At 42.8% G+C, this 21,187-nt stretch overlaps 1 protein-coding gene across 1 annotated transcript; it reads right to left on the bottom strand.

Moving 5' to 3' along the window:
- Positions 1 to 10,281: 10,281 nt before the first annotated feature.
- On the bottom strand, positions 10,282 to 17,303 carry LOC142183158 (pulmonary surfactant-associated protein D-like). Its single transcript, XM_075258101.1, has 7 exons — positions 17,279 to 17,303; positions 16,378 to 16,479; positions 15,904 to 15,917; positions 14,056 to 14,233; positions 12,676 to 12,774; positions 12,031 to 12,114; positions 10,282 to 10,661 (listed from the first exon to the last, which is right to left on the bottom strand). The coding sequence occupies exons 1-7, from the start codon at positions 17,301 to 17,303 to the stop codon at positions 10,282 to 10,284; spliced, it is 882 nt and encodes a 293-aa protein (XP_075114202.1).
- Positions 17,304 to 21,187: the final 3,884 nt, after the last annotated feature.

Genomic DNA, 21,187 nt, shown 5'->3' with positions numbered 1-21,187 from the left:
GAACTCTGAGTCTTGACAAACCTGTGTAACAGATGAAAGACAGAACAGAAGGAAGTAGAGTCAAAAGAGGAAGCAGTCTCCAAATCTTCTGTATCTGTAGAGGAATATTGTTCATATTGTTCATATTCTAGGATATGATACATCATGTGTACAGGTAAACTGTCTCAACTGTGTGAAACACATATTGGGAGTGTGATGGTCATCCTAGTTTACATAGTAACTAGAGATGAGCGAACAGTAAAATGTTAGATATTCGATATTCGTTACGAATAACATCTCAATATTCGACTATTCGAACGAATATCAAACCCCATTATAGTCTATGGGAGAAAATGCTTCGCTACAGGGGATCCCACCATTCGACTCAGGAGAGTCACCAAGTCCACTAAGACACCCCAGGAAATGATGCCAACACCCTGGAAAGCAACTGGGACAGCAGGGGAAGCATGTCTGGGGGCATCAAGTTCCTTTATTATGTCGGGATCCCCTGTCAGCTTGCAATATGCCGGAGTGTACTTTTTCCCATAGGAATGCATTGAACAGCGTTGATTGGCCAGTCTACGACATTCAGCCAATTAACGCTGGTTCTGCCTGAGGAGGCGGAGTCTAAGAGACGTCCACAGCAGTTTCCATTCTGGTCCGATTTTAGACTCTGCGTCCTCTGGCAGAAACAGCGTTGATTGGCTGAATGCTGTAAGACTGGACAACGCTGGTCAATGCATACCTATGGCGAAATGAAGCAGAGCCAGCCGTGCGCTCAGCTTGGCTATTCCTCCTGTCACACACATCTCTGTTATAACATAGCTCAGCACACACTCAGCTCTGCTACATCTCTACACTCTGTTATAGTAGGTTTGGGGTTTGTAGTACTAACACGTTCCGCTATTCCTTAGTACTACTAACATGCTCAGATCGGCTATTACACTAAGGAATAGCCGGGCTGAGCGTGTTAGTAGTACTAAGGAATAGCCAAGCTGAGCTAGTCATGTTAGTACAGGAGGAGTAGCTGGATGGATGGTTGGGTGTAGTGCAGAGCTCTTTCATCTCCGGTGTCTGGAGTAGCCGGGCTAACCACACGGGCTCTACTATATCTCACTATAGAAATGCATTGACCAGCGTTGATTGGCCAGTGTACGGGCATTCGGCCAATCAACGCTGGCCAATGCATTCCTATGGGAAAAAGTCATCTTGCGCATATCACAAGCTGACAGGGATCCGGACAAGATAGAGCCCCAAAGAGCTGGGTGAGTGACATTCCCACCTAAATAAAGGTTATCCCTAGCTAACCCTGCCTGTAGATCTGTCCCTGCTCACATTCATATAGTTCACAGTCCCAAATTAGTCGAATGGTAAATCCATCATTCGTCTAAATTGGAGGTTATCTGTTTCTGGCCGCCAATTCCTTTTTCCGATTTTTTTTCACTGCCTACATTGTCGTATTTCCTGTCCCACCTCCCCTGCACTGTTATTGGTGCAAAAAATGCGCCAGGGAAGGTGTGAGGGGAATCAAATTTTTAGTGAGTTTGCCACCTGGTGTAGACATACATTTGCTTACAAAAGTATTCATAACCCTGGAACTTTTTCACATTTTGTCACCTTACAACCACAAATGTAAATATATTTTATTGGGATTTTAAGAGATGGACCAATACCAAGTAGCAGATAATTGTGAAGTGGAATGAAAATGATACATGGCTTTAATCAAAATTAAATAAAAATCGGAAAAGTGAGACTGGCAAAAGTATTCAGCCCCCCTATATCAATACTTTGTAAAGTCACCTTTCTCTTCAATTCCAGCTGCAAGTCCTTTGGGGTCTGTATCTACCAGCTTTGCACATCTAGAGACTGAGATTTTTGCCCATTCTTCTTTGCAAAATAGCTCAAGCTCAGCCAGATTGGGTGGAGACGTCTGTGATCAGCAATTTTCATGTCTTGCCACAGATACTCAATGGGATTTAGGTCTGACTGGGCCAATCTAACACATGAATATTCTCTGATCTAAACCATGGTGATACACGCCCCAATGTGCTCCAATTATTAATATATAGACCATAAAAATAATAGACAAACAAGATATATCTTTAGGATAAAAAGGCCATGATGCCTTTATTATGGGGTTACCCAAATATATAATTAATTAAAATAATCCAATAATAAATAAATATCAATATAATAATAATTATTATATTGATATAGTCTATGGGAGAAAATGCTTCGTTTCAGGGGATCCCACCATTCGACTCAGGAGGGTCACCAAGTCCACTATCACACCTCAGCAAATGATGCCAACACCTCTGCAATGCAACTGGGACAGCAGGGGAAACATATCTGGGGGCATCTAACAAGCCCAAGTCACAGCTTTACCCCACTATCACAGCCTATCAACTACACACTTTCCACACTCAAAAAAACCTCTATCAAAGTGGGAAATTACCTGGAAACCTTCTTTCTTCCCCAAATGGATGGACACAAACCCAATTTTAAGCTCTACAAACATTAACAAGCACCCCTTTAAATCACGTTGCCCATGACAACTGGAATAGGCAATGGGAAATCCATCAGTACCCACCCTGCACTGTCATTGTGGATGTGTGTTTGTGTGTGTGTGTGATGTGGTAAGACCTTCCAAAATTCACTTTTATGGCCCTTAATGTGAGCCCTTCCAAATTAAGATTGAGGCCCTTCAGGTAACTTCAGCCTTTTACCTGCAGAGTTTTAGGCCCTTTAACTTAGTTCAGCCTTGCACCAGCAGAGATTTAGTTTTTGGTCCTTGGAGTGAGTAGAGCCTTTAAAATACAGTGCTTTGGCCCTTGGGGTGAGTAAAGCCTTTAAAATACAGTGCTTTGGGCCCTTGGAGTGAGTAGAACCTTTAAAATACAGTGCTTTTGTCCCTTGGCATGAATAGAGCCTTTAAAAAGCAGTGTTTTTGTCCCTTAGCGTGAGTAGAGCCTTTACAATACAGTGCTTTTGGCCCTTGGCATGAGTAGAGCCTTTAAAAAGCCGTGTTTTTGTCCTTTGGCATGAGTATAGTGTTTAAAATACAGTTCTTTTGGCCCCTGGAGTAAGTAGAGCCTTTAAAATACAGTGCTTTTGGCCCTTGGGGTGACAAGAGCCATGCAGCAGCAGTGTATTGTTTTTTGGCCCTTGGGGTGACTAGAGCCATGCAGCAGCAGTGTTTAATTTTTTTGGCCCTTGGGGTGACTAGAGCCATGCAGCAACAGTGTTTCATTTTTTGGCCCTTGGGGTGACTAGAGCCATGCAGCAGCAGCGTTTCATTTTTTGGCCCTTGGGGTCAATAGAGCCATGCAGCAGCAGTGTTTCATTTTTTGGCCCTTGGGGTGACTAGAGCCATGCAGCAGCAGTGTTTTATTTTTTGGCCATTGGGGTGACTAGAGCCATGCAGCAGCAGCGTTTCATTTTTTGGCCCTTGGGGTCAATAGAGCCATGCAGCAGCAGTGTTTCATTTTTTGGCCCTTGGGGTGACTAGAGCCATACAGCAGCAGTGTTTCATTTTTTGGCCCTTGGGGTGACTAGAGCCATGCAGCAGCAGTGTTTTATTTTTTGGCCATTGGGGTGACTATTGCCTTGTAGCAGCAGTGTTTTATTTTTTGGCCCTTGGGGTGACTAGAGCCATGCAGCAGTAGTGTTTTATTTTCTGGCCCTTGGGGTGACCCCTAAAAAATTAGATTTCAGACCCTTGGGGGTGAGCCCTAAAACATTAATTTTCAGGCCCTTGGGGAGAGTCCTAAAAATTATTTTGCAGGCCCTTGGGCTGGAGCCCTAAAAAATTGATTTGCAAGCCCTTGGGCGGGGAGGATGAGGAGTAAGAGTGAATTGGGTGCTGGCAGCCCCTCTCCAGTACCTGGACTGTGGACTGGATACCCAGCTGGATATCCATGTCCTCGCCCATGTCCCCTGCTGCTACTGGCGAGGGGCACTGCTGGCAGCCCCTCTCCAGTACCGAATCTTATGAATCAGAGGTCATATGTTTTCGGCAGCCAATAGGTTTTTTCAATTTTTTTACTGCCTCCGTTGTCATAGTTCCTGTCCCACCTCCTCTGCACAGTTATTGGTGCAAAAAAGCACCAGGGAAGGTGGGAGGGGATACAAATTTTTACTGCGTTTGCGGCCTTGTATTCGATTGGAATAGAATACCTCGAACAGCCTGATATTCGATCGAATACCTATTCGATCGAACGGTGTTCACTCATCTCTAATTGTGACCATAAACTATGATTTTTTTTTAAAAAAAACAAAGATGGTGGGCAGGTAGGAGCTGCTCCATGTCTTGGCACGGTGATGACTGACACCTCAGCCGGGTAAACGCCTCCTTTTATTTGTTGATTTTCCAACCCGCCGGCTCAGCTGTCCAATCACAGTTGCTGCTGGGCAGAACCCACATCTGACAGAAATCTTCCCGACAAAACTCAGCTAACCAATCAGCTGACAGAAGCTGCTGCTGGGCAGAATATCAGAACAACATAGAGCGTGCTCAAGGATTACCACAGCATGGCCTGTGATTGACCTTCAATCAACTGAAGAGACTAAAATAAGTAATCAAAGTAACCAGAACCATTTTATTAATGAGAGAAAATACCATTTAAGATAGAAAATAAAATACAATTTGGAGCTGGTACTGTATCCCCATAGGCCCCCATACATAATACTCTTTCATCCCCCTGTAGCTCTGACTGTATGTTTAGGGTCATTGTCTTGCTGGAAGGTGAATCTCCTTCCCAGTCTCAAGTCCTTTGCAGCCTCCAAAAGGTTTTCTTCCAAGCTTACCCTGTGTATAGCTTCATCCATCTTCCCATCAACTCTGACCAGCTTCCCTGTCCCTGCTGAAGAAAAGTCTCCCCACAGTATGATGCTGCCACCGCCATGTTTTAGAGTGGGGATGGTGTGCTCAGTGTTACTTTTCCACCACACTTAGCATTTTGCAATCAGGCCAAAAAGTTCAATTGGGGTATGTTTTTTTTTATAACATAATCCTGCTTTAGGCTGAGGCTAAGTTTTTTTGAGCCAAACCTTGGAGTGTCTACAAAGGGAGTGAGAAATATATAGAAAGTTCTAATACTTCTACCTTTTGCTCAAACCACTCCTGGCTTTGGCTCAAAAAAATGCTGCAAAATCTGCAACACAAAAAAAGCTGTGTTTCCTCAATGTGGGGCCTCAACCCTAAACTTCCCCACAACTTTATCTCTGACCTGTCTTGGGAGTTCCTTGGACTTCAAGATGCTGTTTGTTCACTAGTGTTCTCTAACAAACCACTGAGACCATCACAGAACAGATGTATTTATACTGAGACTAAATTACACTCAGCCGGACTCTATTAACTAAGTGACTTCTGAAGGCAATTGTGCACATGGGATTGTATTTAGGGATATCACGGGTGGCTGAATGCTTTTGCACGTCACACTTTAAAACCAGGTATCATTTTTGTTCCACTTCACAATTATCTGCTACTTTGTGTTGGTCTATCCCTTAAAATCTCAATAAAATACATTTAAGTTTGTGGTTGTAAGGTGACAAAATGTAAAAAAGTTCAAGGGGTGTGAATACATTATAAGCCACTGTAGGCAAACACTCTCCCTGATGTGTACGATTGTCCCCTGACCCTGATCTATAGTCTCTCACTCTGCCAAATCAGTATCCCTACGCTATGCTGAGGATGGCCCAATAGGCCGAAACAGCGCTGTCCATAGCTGGGAATCTGTTCCTTTTGGGACAGAAATACTGATTTGGCAATTAAATCCACATTATGATTAAAAAGATTTTATAACTGAGTCGTTCATGATGTTAAGGATGCTGCCCTCTATAGGGTGGTGTACAGAGTGCACTGTTCTCCTAATTACATCCTGGAGAATAGATTTGCATATTTTTTACCAAGCCACTGTATGTCGATCAAGTTCAACCAGAGGATGGGAAAGGGCACGACTGAAGGAAATAAGTATTCTCTACATTGATAAGTATCAATGCTATTTCACTGTAAAAAGGCATCTAATCCTTTTATGAAGCTTTCATCTCTTGCTTTCATGACCAGCTCCAGATTCACAGTCTTTACAGTGAAAGGGTGAGTTCACATGGAGGAAAGTGGAGAGCAATCTGGCACGTATACACGTGTCAGCAGATTGCGCTCGCAAAAACATCCCATTCATTTCAATGGGAGTTAGGATCGTATACGCCGCGTTATTTTGCGGCCGTGATTTGGATTTTGATTTTGAAAAGCAAACTAAATTTGCTTCCTATTCCTAAATACTGCTTGCAATTGTAATTTTTTCACAATTTAATGTTCTGTATGATTAACCAAAATATTATCAAACACAAAGGCTTGTGCATGTTGGCGTGGACACATCTTGCTGTAACCTGCATGATGGGTTATACAGTGATCCATTTATTTCTGTGACATACTTTGCATGTAAAAGGCTCATTGTAATAGTAATTTATGAATGTTTCTGTGCTTGTGTTTATCTTGGATTCTGAAATTATTATAAAAGAATGTCAGTTCATGTCAGCTGGTGCTAGAACATCACACTGACTTATACACAAGGGTTTCTTCTGTATTTCCTGGTCAACACGTAGAGGCGGCCATTCTTGTTCAGCCGAGATGTATCAGCATTTGTTTGATTTATAAAAAAATTGTACAATTTGGAATATTCGGGTCGAAGCCGATTCATAATAAATCAGTTTGTCTATCTCTACTCAGGAGTTAATTTGCCATTTTTGTGCCATTTTTGTGTGAGTTTCTAGAAGGTGGATGAAGTTTAGTGGTTGCTAGGAACCCCCAGCCTTTAGACAGTGAGTGACGTCTTGTTTAGTTTAAGCCTGGTTCACATCTGCATCGGTAATCTGTTTGGGGGAGTCCACATGGAGACACCCCCCCCCCCCCCGAACGGGCTACCAAACGCATTAGCAAGTGGTGTGCAGTAAAAGCACACAAACCTCATAGACTATAATGGGGTCCATGTGCTTTTCGCACGGTCTCTACACGGAACATGCAGATAGAAAATTAGTTCACGATCTACTTTCCTGTCCGCATGACTTGTGCACACTGCTTGCCAATGCATTTGGTAGTCTGTTCAGGGGGGTCACCATGTGGACTCCCCCAAATGCATTACTGACTCAGATGTGAACCAGGCCTCAGTCTACTGATAACAGTGGAAAGGAAAGGATGAACTCGCACCGTCACACAATTTCAGAGCAGAGAATGGACCTTTCTGTGCCAAAACACTTCTGCAATCAGAATCATAATATCAGCAATGACATGAAGATCCTGGTTTTAAGAGGAAATTTCATAAGCAAACAAGGCAGAAAAATATGGGAATACAAGCCCTTTGACACACTCCAAGGGGGGTTAAACCAGTCACCCGGTTTTATGTCATTTTACAACAAACACCACGTCACTGATCAAGGGAATCATAAAACTCAGAGAGCCTTCCTGTGAACTGACATTTTGTTTGGACTTATGAGTCTATTTGCTTGTACTGCTTTACATCAATTGTACATCAAACACTGTATTCCTGTATAAATGTGCATGCCTTCAGGTATTGTGTTATACCAGCCTGATGAAGGAACTGAGTAGTCCCGAAAGCTCGCAATATGTCATATTTTTGTTAGCCATAATAAAGGTATCAACTAGTGAGGACTCTCAATCTTTACATTTAATGGCTAATACGGTATAAAGATTAATTTGTCTGCCTTCTATACCTATTCTAACTGCCATGTGCCATTTGACCTTTGAGACTTCCATGTATATAAATTTGTCTGGGTGTTTGTAATAGCAATGTAATAATACTTTATACAGTGATCCATTTATTTTTGTGACATGTTTGCATGTAAGAGACTCATTGTAATAGTAATTTATGAATGTTTCTGTGCCTGTGTTTATCTTGGATTATGAAATTATTATAATTGTCAGCCAATGTCAGGTGGTGCTAGAACATCACACTGACTCATACACAAGTGTCTCTTCTGGATTTCCTGCTCAACACACGGCTATTTTTTCTCATCCGAGACGGATCAGCATTTGTTTGATTTAGTTAAAAAACGAAAAATTTGAAATATTCAGGTCAAACCCGATTCCTAATAAATCAGTTTGCCTACCTCTACTCATGAGTTAATAAGCCATGTTTGTGTTACTTGGCAAAATAGTGAAGGCAGCTAAAATGATCCCTGACAAAGAAAAGGATCAATCTGAGTATAACTAGGAAAGCTATTTTTTTGTCCATGAGTCTGTTGTCCACAATCACATACTCTATTAAATAAGACTAAGTTAACTGAAAGGTTGGTGACCAGTGGTGTAACTAGGAATGGCGGTACGCCGTTGCGAACTTTTGACATGGCCCCCCCCTACCGACACCAAATACCTTGACCGACCCCCTCCCCTGCATTCCTGCGCGCTCTATTATGCCCCATAGTGGCCCCTGCACACAGTATTGTACCCCATAGTGGCCCCTGCACTCAGTATTATGCCCCATAGTGGCCCCTGCACACAGTATTATGTCCCATTGTGACCCCTGCACTCAGTATTATGCTCTACTGTGGACACCCATAAACAATTATTATACTCTGGGGTCTTTTCAGACCCCAGAGTATAATAACCGAAGACCCAGGGGGAATAAAAACATAAAAAACACTGTTACTCACCTATCTCCTGTCGTCCATCTTAAGCCTGAAGCCTGCCCGGATTGTGGAGAGGTAAGTAACAGTGTTTTTGATGTTTCTTACCTCTTCCGGGCCTCCGATTATTATACTCGGGGGTCTGCAAAGAACCCCAAGCATAATAATAGTCTTTGTGGGGCCTACGGTGTCACTTGCCGATCTCAGCCCTGTCAGGATCGGTAAGTAAATTGGCCCCGTTACTCCAGCCGGTAACGGCCTATTAAGAAAAAATAAACAACCACAGCGGTAGCTAATGTCCCGGGCCCTGTGGCAGCCGCTACCGCTGCTACCCCGGTAGTTACACCACTGTCGGTGACCATTAAAGTTTGGAAAAGTCTGCCATATTCATCAAGTAGAAAGCTGGTCACTTCAAATGCAAATATGGATCACAGAAGGTAAATTCTACTCCTCTAGTTCATAAATGCTCCAAAAATCACCCTTTTTCGGGGGGAAAAGCTGCTTGCTTGAGTTTTTTTTAAAGACACACATGACAGTTAATGACACACTTGGCAAAAAATAATAGTTTTGTTAAAAAAGAAAAAAAAATGAACAAGTTTTGATGGTTTGTAAGGGCTTCAGGCTTATTGTCATTTGAGAGATTTGTGGCTGTTAGCTAGGTTGAAAAATTTAAAAAGAAAATGATTTCATTATCAAAGCAGATGTGAAATCAAAAAGGTTTTTTTTTTTTTTTTTTTTTTTTTTTTTTATTATACCAACACAGTGGAACCAACAGTGTGATATAAAGGAACGTGATGGTGGACCAGGCCGCAAGATATGTCTAAGTGATGGCAGTGAGGTAGCTATGGCGGCATGGGTGGCAGTGCAGTAGGGACTAATATAATAGACAAGGCCGCAGGACATGTCTGGCTGAGTGGTAGATAAAACTCCCCAGACAACTGGGCCGGCTACTTCCATTGTTCTAATCAGAACTCCATAGGTGCACTTTAGACATGACTGTACTTGCTACGGGACATACAGGAGACGGACCAAGGCCAAGAGGTCACCAGTAAACTAGTATGTTGATATAGCTTCTCTCCAAGAAAGCTGAACAACTGTGTATACAAAGCATCAGCTGCAATAATGCATTGTAACAAACTGCTTGATACACTTGAAAAAGGGATACCAAACACCCTGAAACATGTTGTGCATTTCATCTGTTTGTTCTGGAATTAAAGTGGCCCTGGATCCTTTGCCCCTTCCCCAAAGACACCCCGGGTGGGCCAGTCCAAGCCTGTTATGTCTGAAAGGTCACCTCCCTTCCAGGTATATCTTATCTTTTACCTTGTATCTTGCATACTCTCATGCCCACTTTATTTATTTTGTGATCATGTACCTCTATGTCTCAATTATTTTGAAAATATTCAGATTATACATTGTTTCTTTCTTATGTTCCATCTCTGAGGATTTTACTAAAAATATATGTTCATAAAAATAAAAAATAATAGCAAAATATTAAAATACACAAATAAGTAACTGCAAAAATGAATGTTTATTTGTTTTTCTTGATTATTATTATTTGATTAACATTACATATAGATCCTTAAATGGACATAAATTTTATTTTTTCGAGAGGTTAAGGAAGAAGGTTTATAAGATAATCAAAAGAAGATTTCTGAATGACTAATATTCACAGATGAGCAGACGTTTTTCATCACAATTCTTATCATTCCAATTGCCATCAAAATACATTTCTACACAATCTTCCACTCCTTTGTCATTGTTTGGTTCGTTACCAGCCCAGTTTAAGTAACTTATTGCTTTGCCATCTGGATATCTGAAGTTCCCCTCTACGTCTATGTCATTTATACCCAGATATGGGAAAACGCCATACTGTGCGGCAATTTTTTGCACTGCTGCGTTCTCCTGAGCATTCTGCGGTGAAGGCAATTGTCCTCTTGTATTGGCACAAACAGCTTTTCCGTCTTTGTAGTTCGCCTGGTCACCTTTTGTAACATAGATCTTGTTACCAGCTGCCGTTACACCCTTTAAAAATGTTAAAGCTGAAATAAAGAGAATATAAATGTCATTGTATCTGATAAATGTATGGTGGTTTTATTACATTATTATATAAATATATGTTATATTGTTACTGTAGTATCTTCAAAGATACATTATAGTAAATTATATGTAATAAAATCAAACAAGGTACATACAGAGGTGGTACTTTAAGGGGAACAGGAGAGTGGAGTGGAGGGTTGGGGAGAACAAGGAACATCATGCAGGCAGTAGGGGGAATAAGAAAGGGGGGAGTAACTATAGGTCTGTGGAAGCAAAGTCAGACACTGAAAACAAAGGCAAATATACATCATGTAAATAAGAGAAATAAGAAGAAGTGAGAGTAGGAAGAGGGAGAATAAAGGTCAAGAGGACACCGAGGGGAAGGCGGACTGGAACTCCGTAGCGTAGTATAAGTGGTTCCAGAGTAGCCAGGTTTGTTAGTGGGCTCTATCGTCTTATTTCAATTTCGCTAGCAGATGAAAGACACAGGCGTTCAAAGGGTAACAACTCCCTATGGAGATTATGCAATATCTTAAGAGAAGCATAAAAATGCGAAAGCTGGGCATAATGCCAGTGACAGGAAACGGAATCAGGGTCAGCGCTTGAGACAAGTTGCTCAGAGCAGGGAAGGAGGGAGGAAGACGATGTAACTCGGTGGAATCTGAGAGTAGGTTGGTCTACGGAATAGGGCAGAAAAGAAAGGTGAAGCGTGGTAGGAAAGTCTGGTTTGCCCAAGATGGGGGTCATAGGGCCATCATTCTGGAACAGTCTCCGCAAAGTACAATAGAGATCCGAGAACTTGTTGCGTGACATAGGGAAGCGCATGAGTCGTACTGTCTGACCAATAACACCTATGAAGCCATGGGAGAGAAGTGAGAGGGAGTGAGCTCACAGACCCCTCCAGGGATACCCAAAGTTTAGAGTGTGCAGAGTGGTGCCAATCAAGAATGTGAGCGGTGACATTTATATCTTATGTCTGTCTATCTGGAACCTGATGGAGCTTTCACAAACGTCTATTGTATTTAGGTGTATTCATTTATTTTTCCCAATAATATGTCCGCCATGCAGTTTTTGCAGGTGTTTTTTTTTTTTTTTTTTTGCAGCAGAAAAGCTTGTGCCAAGATGTTACAGTACATGTAAGTCAAAAGACAATTTTGACATTTGTTTGGATTCTCCGGGTGTGAGGAACCTTATGAGCACAGCCCTGCTATATCCCCCAGGAATAAACCCATAATGGCACAGCACCCTGAATGGTCTTTGTAACAAACATGTAACAATGAACACACAGAATAAAAATGAAACACACATGTCTGCCATCTTACAGTACTTAGCCACATGATAATATTGAGACCAGTCCTGGAGTAAACATACCTTTAACAATTTGATCCAATCTTGACTCAATTGTGTCAACTCTTCCAGATAAAGATAATGTGTCAGATTTTAAAGATACAAGTGCTAAAAAAAAATAAAGAAACAATACTTAGTAAGAGAATGTGCCATAACTTTAAATCAAATTGTTTACATTTTCTATGACAAACAAGTTATATTACTGTAATTGTATCATGTGAGATATTTTATAATCCTGTCTTAAAATATTCATATTGTTAGACAACCTTCATGTTGGATCAACCTGGTATACATCATATGTACTATAGTATTACTTAAAGGGGTATTCGAGTCAGAGCGAGGACACGAGTAAACTTACTGATTGGGTCCCAGCAGGCATCAGTTCACGTTTTAAAGAGGCAGGACAGACAGCAAGTGCCAAACTATTACTTCCAATAGGAGCACCAAAGATAACTGGGTGCTACATCAAGAGCTATGCTATATATAACCAGCCTGCCTGGGGTTCCTAATAGGACCTCATGTCTGTCTTTCCATTCAGCCTGTGTTTAGGCAAGTACCTTTGTCATGTAAGTGTCAGAAAGCAGTTAAGATAACACAAAATGTTTTGAAGCTCAAAACTGTCTATATCCTTAGAAGATTATTGTGCACTACTATCACTTTTGTTTTTACCGGGAAGTCCACTTTCTCCTTTTTCGCCTCTTGGACCTGCAGGCCCTTGTTCTCCTTGTGGTCCTGGTGGCCCGGCAACGCCTGGTGATCCAGGTGCTCCTGAAATAAATATATCAATAGGCTTAGAAGAGGACAAACATATCACTGCTTATATTTGCACCATGTTACCAGAAAGTAATGTTGTGGCAGCAGCTCATAAATATGTTATCTCTATTGAATAATGAATTCCTGTTGTATGTTTCCTGTTCTTTATGCACGGCCAAACCAATGGACCAATCTACACCAAATTTGGCAAATAGATAAATCAGGTACTTCCGAAGGTTTTAGACTGGGTATCAGCTCTCTAGGATCTACAGTTCCAAGATAATAATAAAAGCATATATAGCACCACTGGTTTCTACAGCACCTACTCACTATTGTTCTATGTTATCAGTCATTCTCAGAGGATAGCCAATAGAAGGTCACAGGTTCTTCACTCTTAAATGGTTGCTAACTCTTATAGCAACTTAGTCTCCTTTCATAGAGCATGTGATTCTGGACTGAAATACAATACACTTTCATTAAAATTTGTCTGCTTTCTACTTGAAAATTTCTCTAAAGTTCCAGCCACTATGTGTCTCCCTTCTAGCTCATTTACTGCTTAGTCCTCACTCTTTTGTTATTAAGGATGTCCATCCCTAGATACATTCCATTCTGTTTTGCTTATTTCAGTGGGTTTAGCGGATAATCCTTTCCTCTCTTCATATAGTGAATGGTAGGGGAGGGGTTGATTCTCCTCACAGCCTGCACAGACATTATTTCAAACTGTTGTTGTGTAAAAAAGACTAAGGATTCTACAGATCTCACAACTTACAAGTTGCTCAAATATTGTTTTTTTTGTTTTGTTTTGTTTTTTGCCTTTTCTTATATTTTTATCTGCTTAGCTGCATATATTTGTCCTGGATTTACAGTCCAGTGTTCCTGGATCTCCTATATTATGGTCACTTGGGCTTTTCTCAGCTATTTGTTTTCAGTTATGCAGTTACTCCTGGCAGAATGGAAGAACCTTATCAGCTATGTGTGGGGGAAGAGACAGGCTGTTTCTTATTATACCCACCCTCTGCCTTAGAGACAAATCTAAACTGTGTATCAGCCATAATTTGATTATTAGCAGAAGAAAAACATATAGTAAAGCATGTATGAAGCTTAGACAGTTATAGAACAGACACCTTGCCCATGTTTCAACTTTTCAAGAAAACTTGGGTACCCCTTAATAAGTGATCTTCTGGAGTTCGGTGGAAAACTTTGCACCTACACCTTATACCTGGGCAACACCAGGTACTTTCTCTAGGATTATAAAAAAAAATAACTCTAAACAAAAAATGATATATTGATAATCACCTTTGTCTCCTTTCTCGCCTTTAAGACCATTGACCCCAGGTAGACCATCCTTTCCTGGAGCACATGTAAGTCTAGCGCAGGCACTATCTAAGTCTGGACATGTCTGTGTAGTAGGTGACACGCTGAACAGAAGGAAGCAGAGAGCCAAAAGAGGACGCATTCTCCAAATCTTCTGTATCTGTAGAGGAATAGTGTCCATCAGATACCAGGATATAATACATCATGTGTACAGATAAACTGTCTCAACTACAATTATTAAGGTATTGTGTGAAACTCATATTGGGAGTGTGATGGTCATCCTACGAGTTTACATAGTAACATAGTACAGTTGAAAAAAGACAGTATACAGTTCCACTAAAGGGTGGGAAAGGGAATGACTGATGGAAATAAGTATTCTATACAGTTCCAGCATCATCAACTATGGAGATTAAACCTTTTTTTCTCCTGATGGAGTGAGTGCCCCCTTGTCTTTTGAGGGAATTTTACATGGAACCGTTTTCCCCCATAGTTCTTGTATGAGCCATTTATGTAAGTTATCATTCTCTCTCCTTAAACACCTCTTCTCTAAACTCAACAGATTTAAGTCAGATCTAGGTTAAGGTCCCACGTAGTAACAGAGGACCCAGCACTAAACCCTGGGGTACACCAGTAATAACAGAGGACCCAGCACTGAACCTTGGGGTACACCACTTATAACAGAGGACCTAGCACTGAGCCCCGGGGTACACCACTTATAACAGAGGTCCCAGAACTGAACTTTGGGGTACACCACTAATAACAAAGGACCAAGCATTAAACCCTGGGGTACACCACTAATAACAGAGGACCCAGCACTGAACACTGGGGTACACCAGAAATAACAGAGGACCCAGCACTGAACCCTGGGGTACACCACTTATAACAGAGGACCCAGCACTGAACCCTGGGATACACCCCTTATAACAGAGGACCCAGCACTGAACCCTGAGATACACCCCTTATAACAGAGGACCCAGCACTGAACCCTGGGGTACACCCCTTATAACAGAGGACCCAGCACTAAACCCTGGGGTACACCACTAATAACAGAGGACCCAGCACTGAACCCTGGAGTACACCACTAATAACAGAGGACCAAGCATTGAACCCTGGGGTATACCACTAATAACAGAGGACCCAGCACTGAACCCTGGGGTACACCACTAATAACAGAGGACCCAGCACTGAACCCTGGAGTACACCACTAATAACAGAGGACCAAGCATTGAACCCTGGGGTACACCCCTTATAACAGAGGACCCAGCACTGAACCCTGGAGTACACCACTTATAACAGAGGATCAGTCTGATCTATCATTGAACTCAACTTTCTGGATAAGATGTTTTAACCAGTTTTCAACCCAATTCCAAACTATATTTTCTAAGCCAATGGACCTGAATTTACCCATCAAATGTGCATAAGGACAGTGTCAAATTCCTTTGCAAAGTCCAGGAACTCTATACCCACAGCTTCCCCTCTGTCCAGGTATATACTCACCTCTTTACAAAAGCAAATCAGATTAGTCTGACAACTTCGGACAACGGTGTAATTGCTTGATTGTCTATTCAGTCAGACATATGTGCTGTATGATGCAGTTGGATGAAACATGGGTGATGCTTGGGTGATGCTTGGAGCATTTTATACACTGCAAGATGTCTGCCTACCTCTACCTATTGGGTGAGAGGTCCCTGCTGATATAAGGTGGGGCTGGAACGTCACACAGTAAATGAGGCGCTCATACAAACATGTTTTTTATTGTATTTCTTGCTCAGGCATGTTAAACAAACTGTCAGAATTTTATACATGACTGACCGCTTAAGGTATACATACCAATGTACCAGATCCTAGAAAAACATTTTAAATTATACACAGTAATTTTATATTTTCTGTATTATCTGTTTTCTGCGTTGTACTGAAGCTGCTGATTGGTCTCAGCAGTCCTTTGACCGTTGAGGCCAGTTGGTTGCTTCAGCAGGCTTGAGGAATCGGACCCGTGATGTCTCATGTAGTGGCATTCGGGCCCTTCAGCACAACTCCGGAAGAGATCCGCCGGAGCGGATGAACCAGGAAGCGCGGGTGGACACCGGAGCAACGAATATGAGTATGTTTTTTTTTTTTCACTGCCCTCAGGTTATTGAAAAGTTAATCTGGTTGTCCATTTTTGCTTAGACCACCCCTTTAATGTTAATATAGCTGTGATAAGTCCTCCTAACGGCATCCAGATTATATGGCGTGTGGAACAATATATACTTAACATACTCCAGGTAGACAGGTAGAACAGGAACTCCCTGAGACTCGACATACCTGTGCAGCAGACGATAGACTGAACAAAAGGAAGCAGAGAGCCAAACGAGGAAGCATTCTTCAAATCTTCTGTATCTGTATAGGAACAGAGTTCATCAGATACTAGAATATGATACATTATATGTACAGATAAACTGTCTCAACTAAAATTATTTAGGTATTGTGTGAAACACATATTGGGAGTGTGATGGTCATCCTACGAGTTTACATAGTAACATAGTACAGTTGAAAAAAGACATACAATGGTTTGCAAAAGTATTCATACCTCTTGAACATTTTCATATTCTGTCACTGTATATCTACAAACTTAAATTTGTATTTCATTGAGTTTTTAAGTTGTAGACCAACAAAAGTAGCAGATAATTATGAAATGGAACAAAAAGGTTCATCAAAGCGTGAAAAGTGTGAATTGCAAAAGTATTCAGCCCCCCTATATCAATACTCTGTAGAGCCACCTTTTGCTGTAATTACAGCTGCCAGTCTTTTGGGGTCTGTCTCTGCCATTTCTGCAATTCTAGAGACTGAGATTTTTGCCCATTCTTGTTTGCAAAATAGCTCAAGCTCAGCCAGAATGGATGGAGAGCATCTGTGTGCAGCAATTTTCATGTCTTGCCACAGATGCTCAATTTGATTTAAGTCTGGACTATGACTGGGCCATTCTAACACATGAATATTATTTGACCTAAACCATTCCACTGTAGCTCTGGCTGTGTGTTTAAAGTCAATGTCTTGCTGGATGGTGAATCTCCCTGCCCCACTTAAGAAAAGCACCCCCACATCATGATGATGGCACCGCCATGTTTCACAGTAGGGATGGTGTGTTCAGGGTGATGAGAAGTGTTACTTTTCCATCACACATAGCGCTTTGCATTCAGGCCAAAAAGTTAAACTTTGGTCTCACATGACCAGAACACCTTTTTCCACATGGTTGCTGTATCCTCTACATGACTTGTGGCAAACTGCAAATGCAGCATCCCAGAGTGCTACTGCTTTAAGTGTTTGGTCTTTTGTGCCTCTGGGTTGTGTTTGTATGTCCCGTCCTCTATGTTCTATGTCACTGCATATACATTGTTTTGCTGCTTTTCCCTTGTTATTTTCCTCCTCTGTGTTCAAACATTCCCCTTGATACAGCCCTTACCTATAACAGGCCACTGGGCAGTGTTATAGAAGACTTTTGTCTCTGTGGCAATTGTTGAGAGCTGAGACCAGTTCCCTGTCTAGCTGACACATGCATCAGAGGATTAGATACACAGATCAGCACACAGTATAACACGCCAGAGGATTAGATACATGCGTCTGCACACAGTTCCACACACCAGAGGATTAAATAAGCACGTCTGCACACGGTTCCACATGCCGAAGGATTAGATACATGTGTCTGCACACAGTACCACATGTCAAAGGATTGGATACGCGCATCTGCACACAGTTCCACATGCCGTAGGATTAGATACGCGCATCTGCACACAGTTCCACATGCCATAGGATTAGATACGCGCGTCTGCACACAGTACCATATGCCGGGGGATTGGATACATGCGTCTGCACACAATACCACATGCCAGAGGATTGGATACGCGCATCTGCACACAATTCCACACACCAGAGGATTAGATAAGCACGTCTGCATACAGTACCACATGCCGTAGAATTAGATATGCGCATCTGCTTACAGTTCCACATGCCAGAGGATTAGATACGTGCGTCTTCACATAGTTTTACACACCATAAGATTAGATACATGCATCTGCATACAGTACCACATGCTGTAGGATTAGATATGTGCCTTTCACACAATACCACACAGGGGAGGATTATGTAAGGATTGGAGTCAGGGTCAGGCAGTGCAAAGTGACACAGCTGGGAAAGCAACACTGTGCAACTAATGACAAAAGGGGTCGCAGGCCCTGCAGCTATAACTATGCTGTAATATCTGAGATGAGGCAGACCAATGCACTTCCTAATTGAAGTGCGCCTACCACGGCTCCTAACCTTCTATCCCGGTGGCTAGGATAAGGGGAGAGGAGGCCCTGAAAGTCCTAGGGACTGGAGTCACGGGGTCACACCTAAACAGAAAGCACAGTGTAAATGCAATGAAAACAAAAGACTAAACAGCATGGAACCAGGGAGGACCACAAGTCCCAGTAAGACACAGAAGAGAAGGCGAGGTCAGACGAGCAAGAGGTCAATCCAGGAGATATAATAAAAGGTACCAAATCAAAAGACAAGGGATAGTCAAAAATACAAGCGGGGGGGGGGGGGGGGGGCGGAGCCTGACCGTTAAACGAGATGGCCGCTTGATCTGTAGCTCAGCCACTCGTACGCCCGAACTTCACCCCTTTACTACAGCTATATCGAGCGAACATGGTCAAGACTGGCGGCAATCGATCGGGGGGATCCTCGGGTACCCCCCGGACACATTCTTCACAGTCTGGAATGCAGCAATACCTGTGAAAGAAAGATCCCCGTTCTCCTCAACTTACCTCCAAGATGGCGCCGGAAGAGGGAGATAGCAGCGCTGAGGAAATGGCGCTGGAATCTGATGTGGAGAGTCAGTCGCATGATAGAGGTCAGACCACTGTTATTACTCAAAACTTTCTGCGTAAAGCCTTGTCTCAGGCCATCGCCCCGGTACTGGCCGAAATTGCAGAGCTCCGAGCCGACTTGAAGGCTATGGATAAGAGAGTCGAAAAGCTTGAAACTACCCAAAGAGAAATAGTTCACTCTGCGTCTTCTATGTCCTCCCAGCTGGAGACGCAGGCGGACTTCATTAACAAAAGCTTTCTACAATTGGAGGATTTGGAAAATCGCAATCGTAGACGCAATGTGAGAATACGGGGCATCCCAGAGTCGTATGAGTCGGACTCCCTACCAGGTACAGCCTGTAAGATTTTTGAGATGTTATTGGGGCCTGATAGACTTACCGTAGCAGCCATTGAAAGGATCCATAGAGCGATACGCCCCAGACCAGGGCCTGAGAACCCACCTCGCGATGTTATATGTGCCCTGCTCTCTTCAGCCGACACTACGGCTATTCTTCAGGCAGCTAGAGACTCCTCAGCGCTAGATCTAGAGGGGGCAAAAATACAGATTTTTCAAGACCTTTCTCCGTCTACGCTACAGAAACGTAGAGCAATGAAACCCCTACTGCATGCCTTGAAGACCCGCAAGATCCCATATTCATGGCTTTTCCCCTTTGGCCTGTCTATTCTTCATAATGGACGGCGATTTAATGTATACTCACCTGCAGACCTCCCAGGTGCATGGGCGACTATTGGTGCTGCACCAGTGGACATCCCTTCCTGGCTCCCGATAACACTGGATTCTCAGGATGAAAGAGAAACTACCTCCCTGTTGCTTTCTCCTCGAGCCCGGAGCCGACTCCGCTCCCCTAGAGCTCCCAAAGGAACTCCTCGCCGACGTGAATTGGTTCTCCGTGACAAGTAATCACTCGTTTATGGACCTGTGCTGTCCCCAGAGGACTTTACTCTTTACTGGATCGTGAGATATTTCTAAATTGCTACTTGAGGAATACCTGTCGTACCTCGTATGCTATAACGGAGATTTTGGTTAAGATGTTTTATACAGTTTGTTATTTGGGCTTGTACCATGTCCCCCCTTCGGATTAGATGGGACGTGTATTGTGTGCACTTCCAATTGAGGAGACGCTTACCTGGACAAATGCTTCTAGTCTTTTTGAGTTAGAAATATGCTGGTAGTGGACTAGTTCTTTCAGTTCTAAACCGTACTTCTCATATTGTTAGTCTATGTTGCTTTGCCCCGCCCTTTTTTCCGCTCTTTGTCTACTTCCCTGACTTCTCCCTCTTATGGTTACTCTTGCCCCGTACTCCCCCACTCGTCGCGCCCTCCTACAGCACCATGCCTCCTCCCTTCCAATTCCCTTGCCTCCCCCCCACCTCCCCTTTTCTCCCCCTTCTTCTTCCCATACTCCCGTGCACCCTCAGGTTTACGCGTTAGTACGCTAGATTTTGATTAAGCTACTTCTGGTCCCCTCTCTTGGACTTCTTCCTGGGCGCGTGAGGTGGATTGTATTTATATATGTTCACATTGACCGAATGCTTGTTATTCTCTACTGCGCAATGGCAACAAGGCTTCCACGAGAGTGTCTCTTGGCACCTGAGGTGGATACGACTCCCTCCCTCCGATACTGTATGTGATGCTCCCTATTCTCTTACTCTCCCTTTCTCCATCTTTTCTCCCTGCCTTTGTCTGTTCGTTATTTGCTGGTTTGTTTGTTGGGTTCCAGCTGTGTGACTTTTTTTTGTTAGTTTTTCTGCCTGTCCTTTGACCTGGTTCTTTTTTGCTAGTACTGGTAGGGGGGTGGAGGAGGGCTCCCAATTGATCAGGCTTTTCTTCACCCGTTCCCTACTGCTTCGCTAGACATAGAAGTATTCTTGTTAACTTTTTACCTGCTTTAGTTGGTCTGGTTTGGTGCCGTGGACGCACAGATTCTATCCACCGTACTTTTGTGAGCTGCACTGATTGACTGACTTCCCCTTTTTCCTCGTTCCTTTGTCCTTCCCTCCCCCCCTCCCCGCATATCTGACCTACCCTGTGTGTCTACTCTACCCTTGCCTGATTTATCTTCTCTCTATCTTGTCTGAATTCTTGAACTTGATCTTGCCTTCTTCTGCGTGCTTCACCTCCTGTATCTCCTTTATCTCTTGCTCTGTTTTCCTTGGTTTTACTCCCCTTTTTCTCTCTCTAGCTGTTAGAATATCCGAGATTACCACGCTGCCATGGCAACCACGATGTGTTTTTCACGGAATACAAAACGCCTAAACTCCCA

Source organism: Leptodactylus fuscus, chromosome 10, assembly GCF_031893055.1.
Source record: "Leptodactylus fuscus isolate aLepFus1 chromosome 10, aLepFus1.hap2, whole genome shotgun sequence".
NCBI lineage: Eukaryota > Metazoa > Chordata > Amphibia > Anura > Leptodactylidae > Leptodactylus > Leptodactylus fuscus.
Note: the sequence above shows the minus strand (reverse complement) of the source record. Positions and strands in the feature narration are given on the sequence as shown.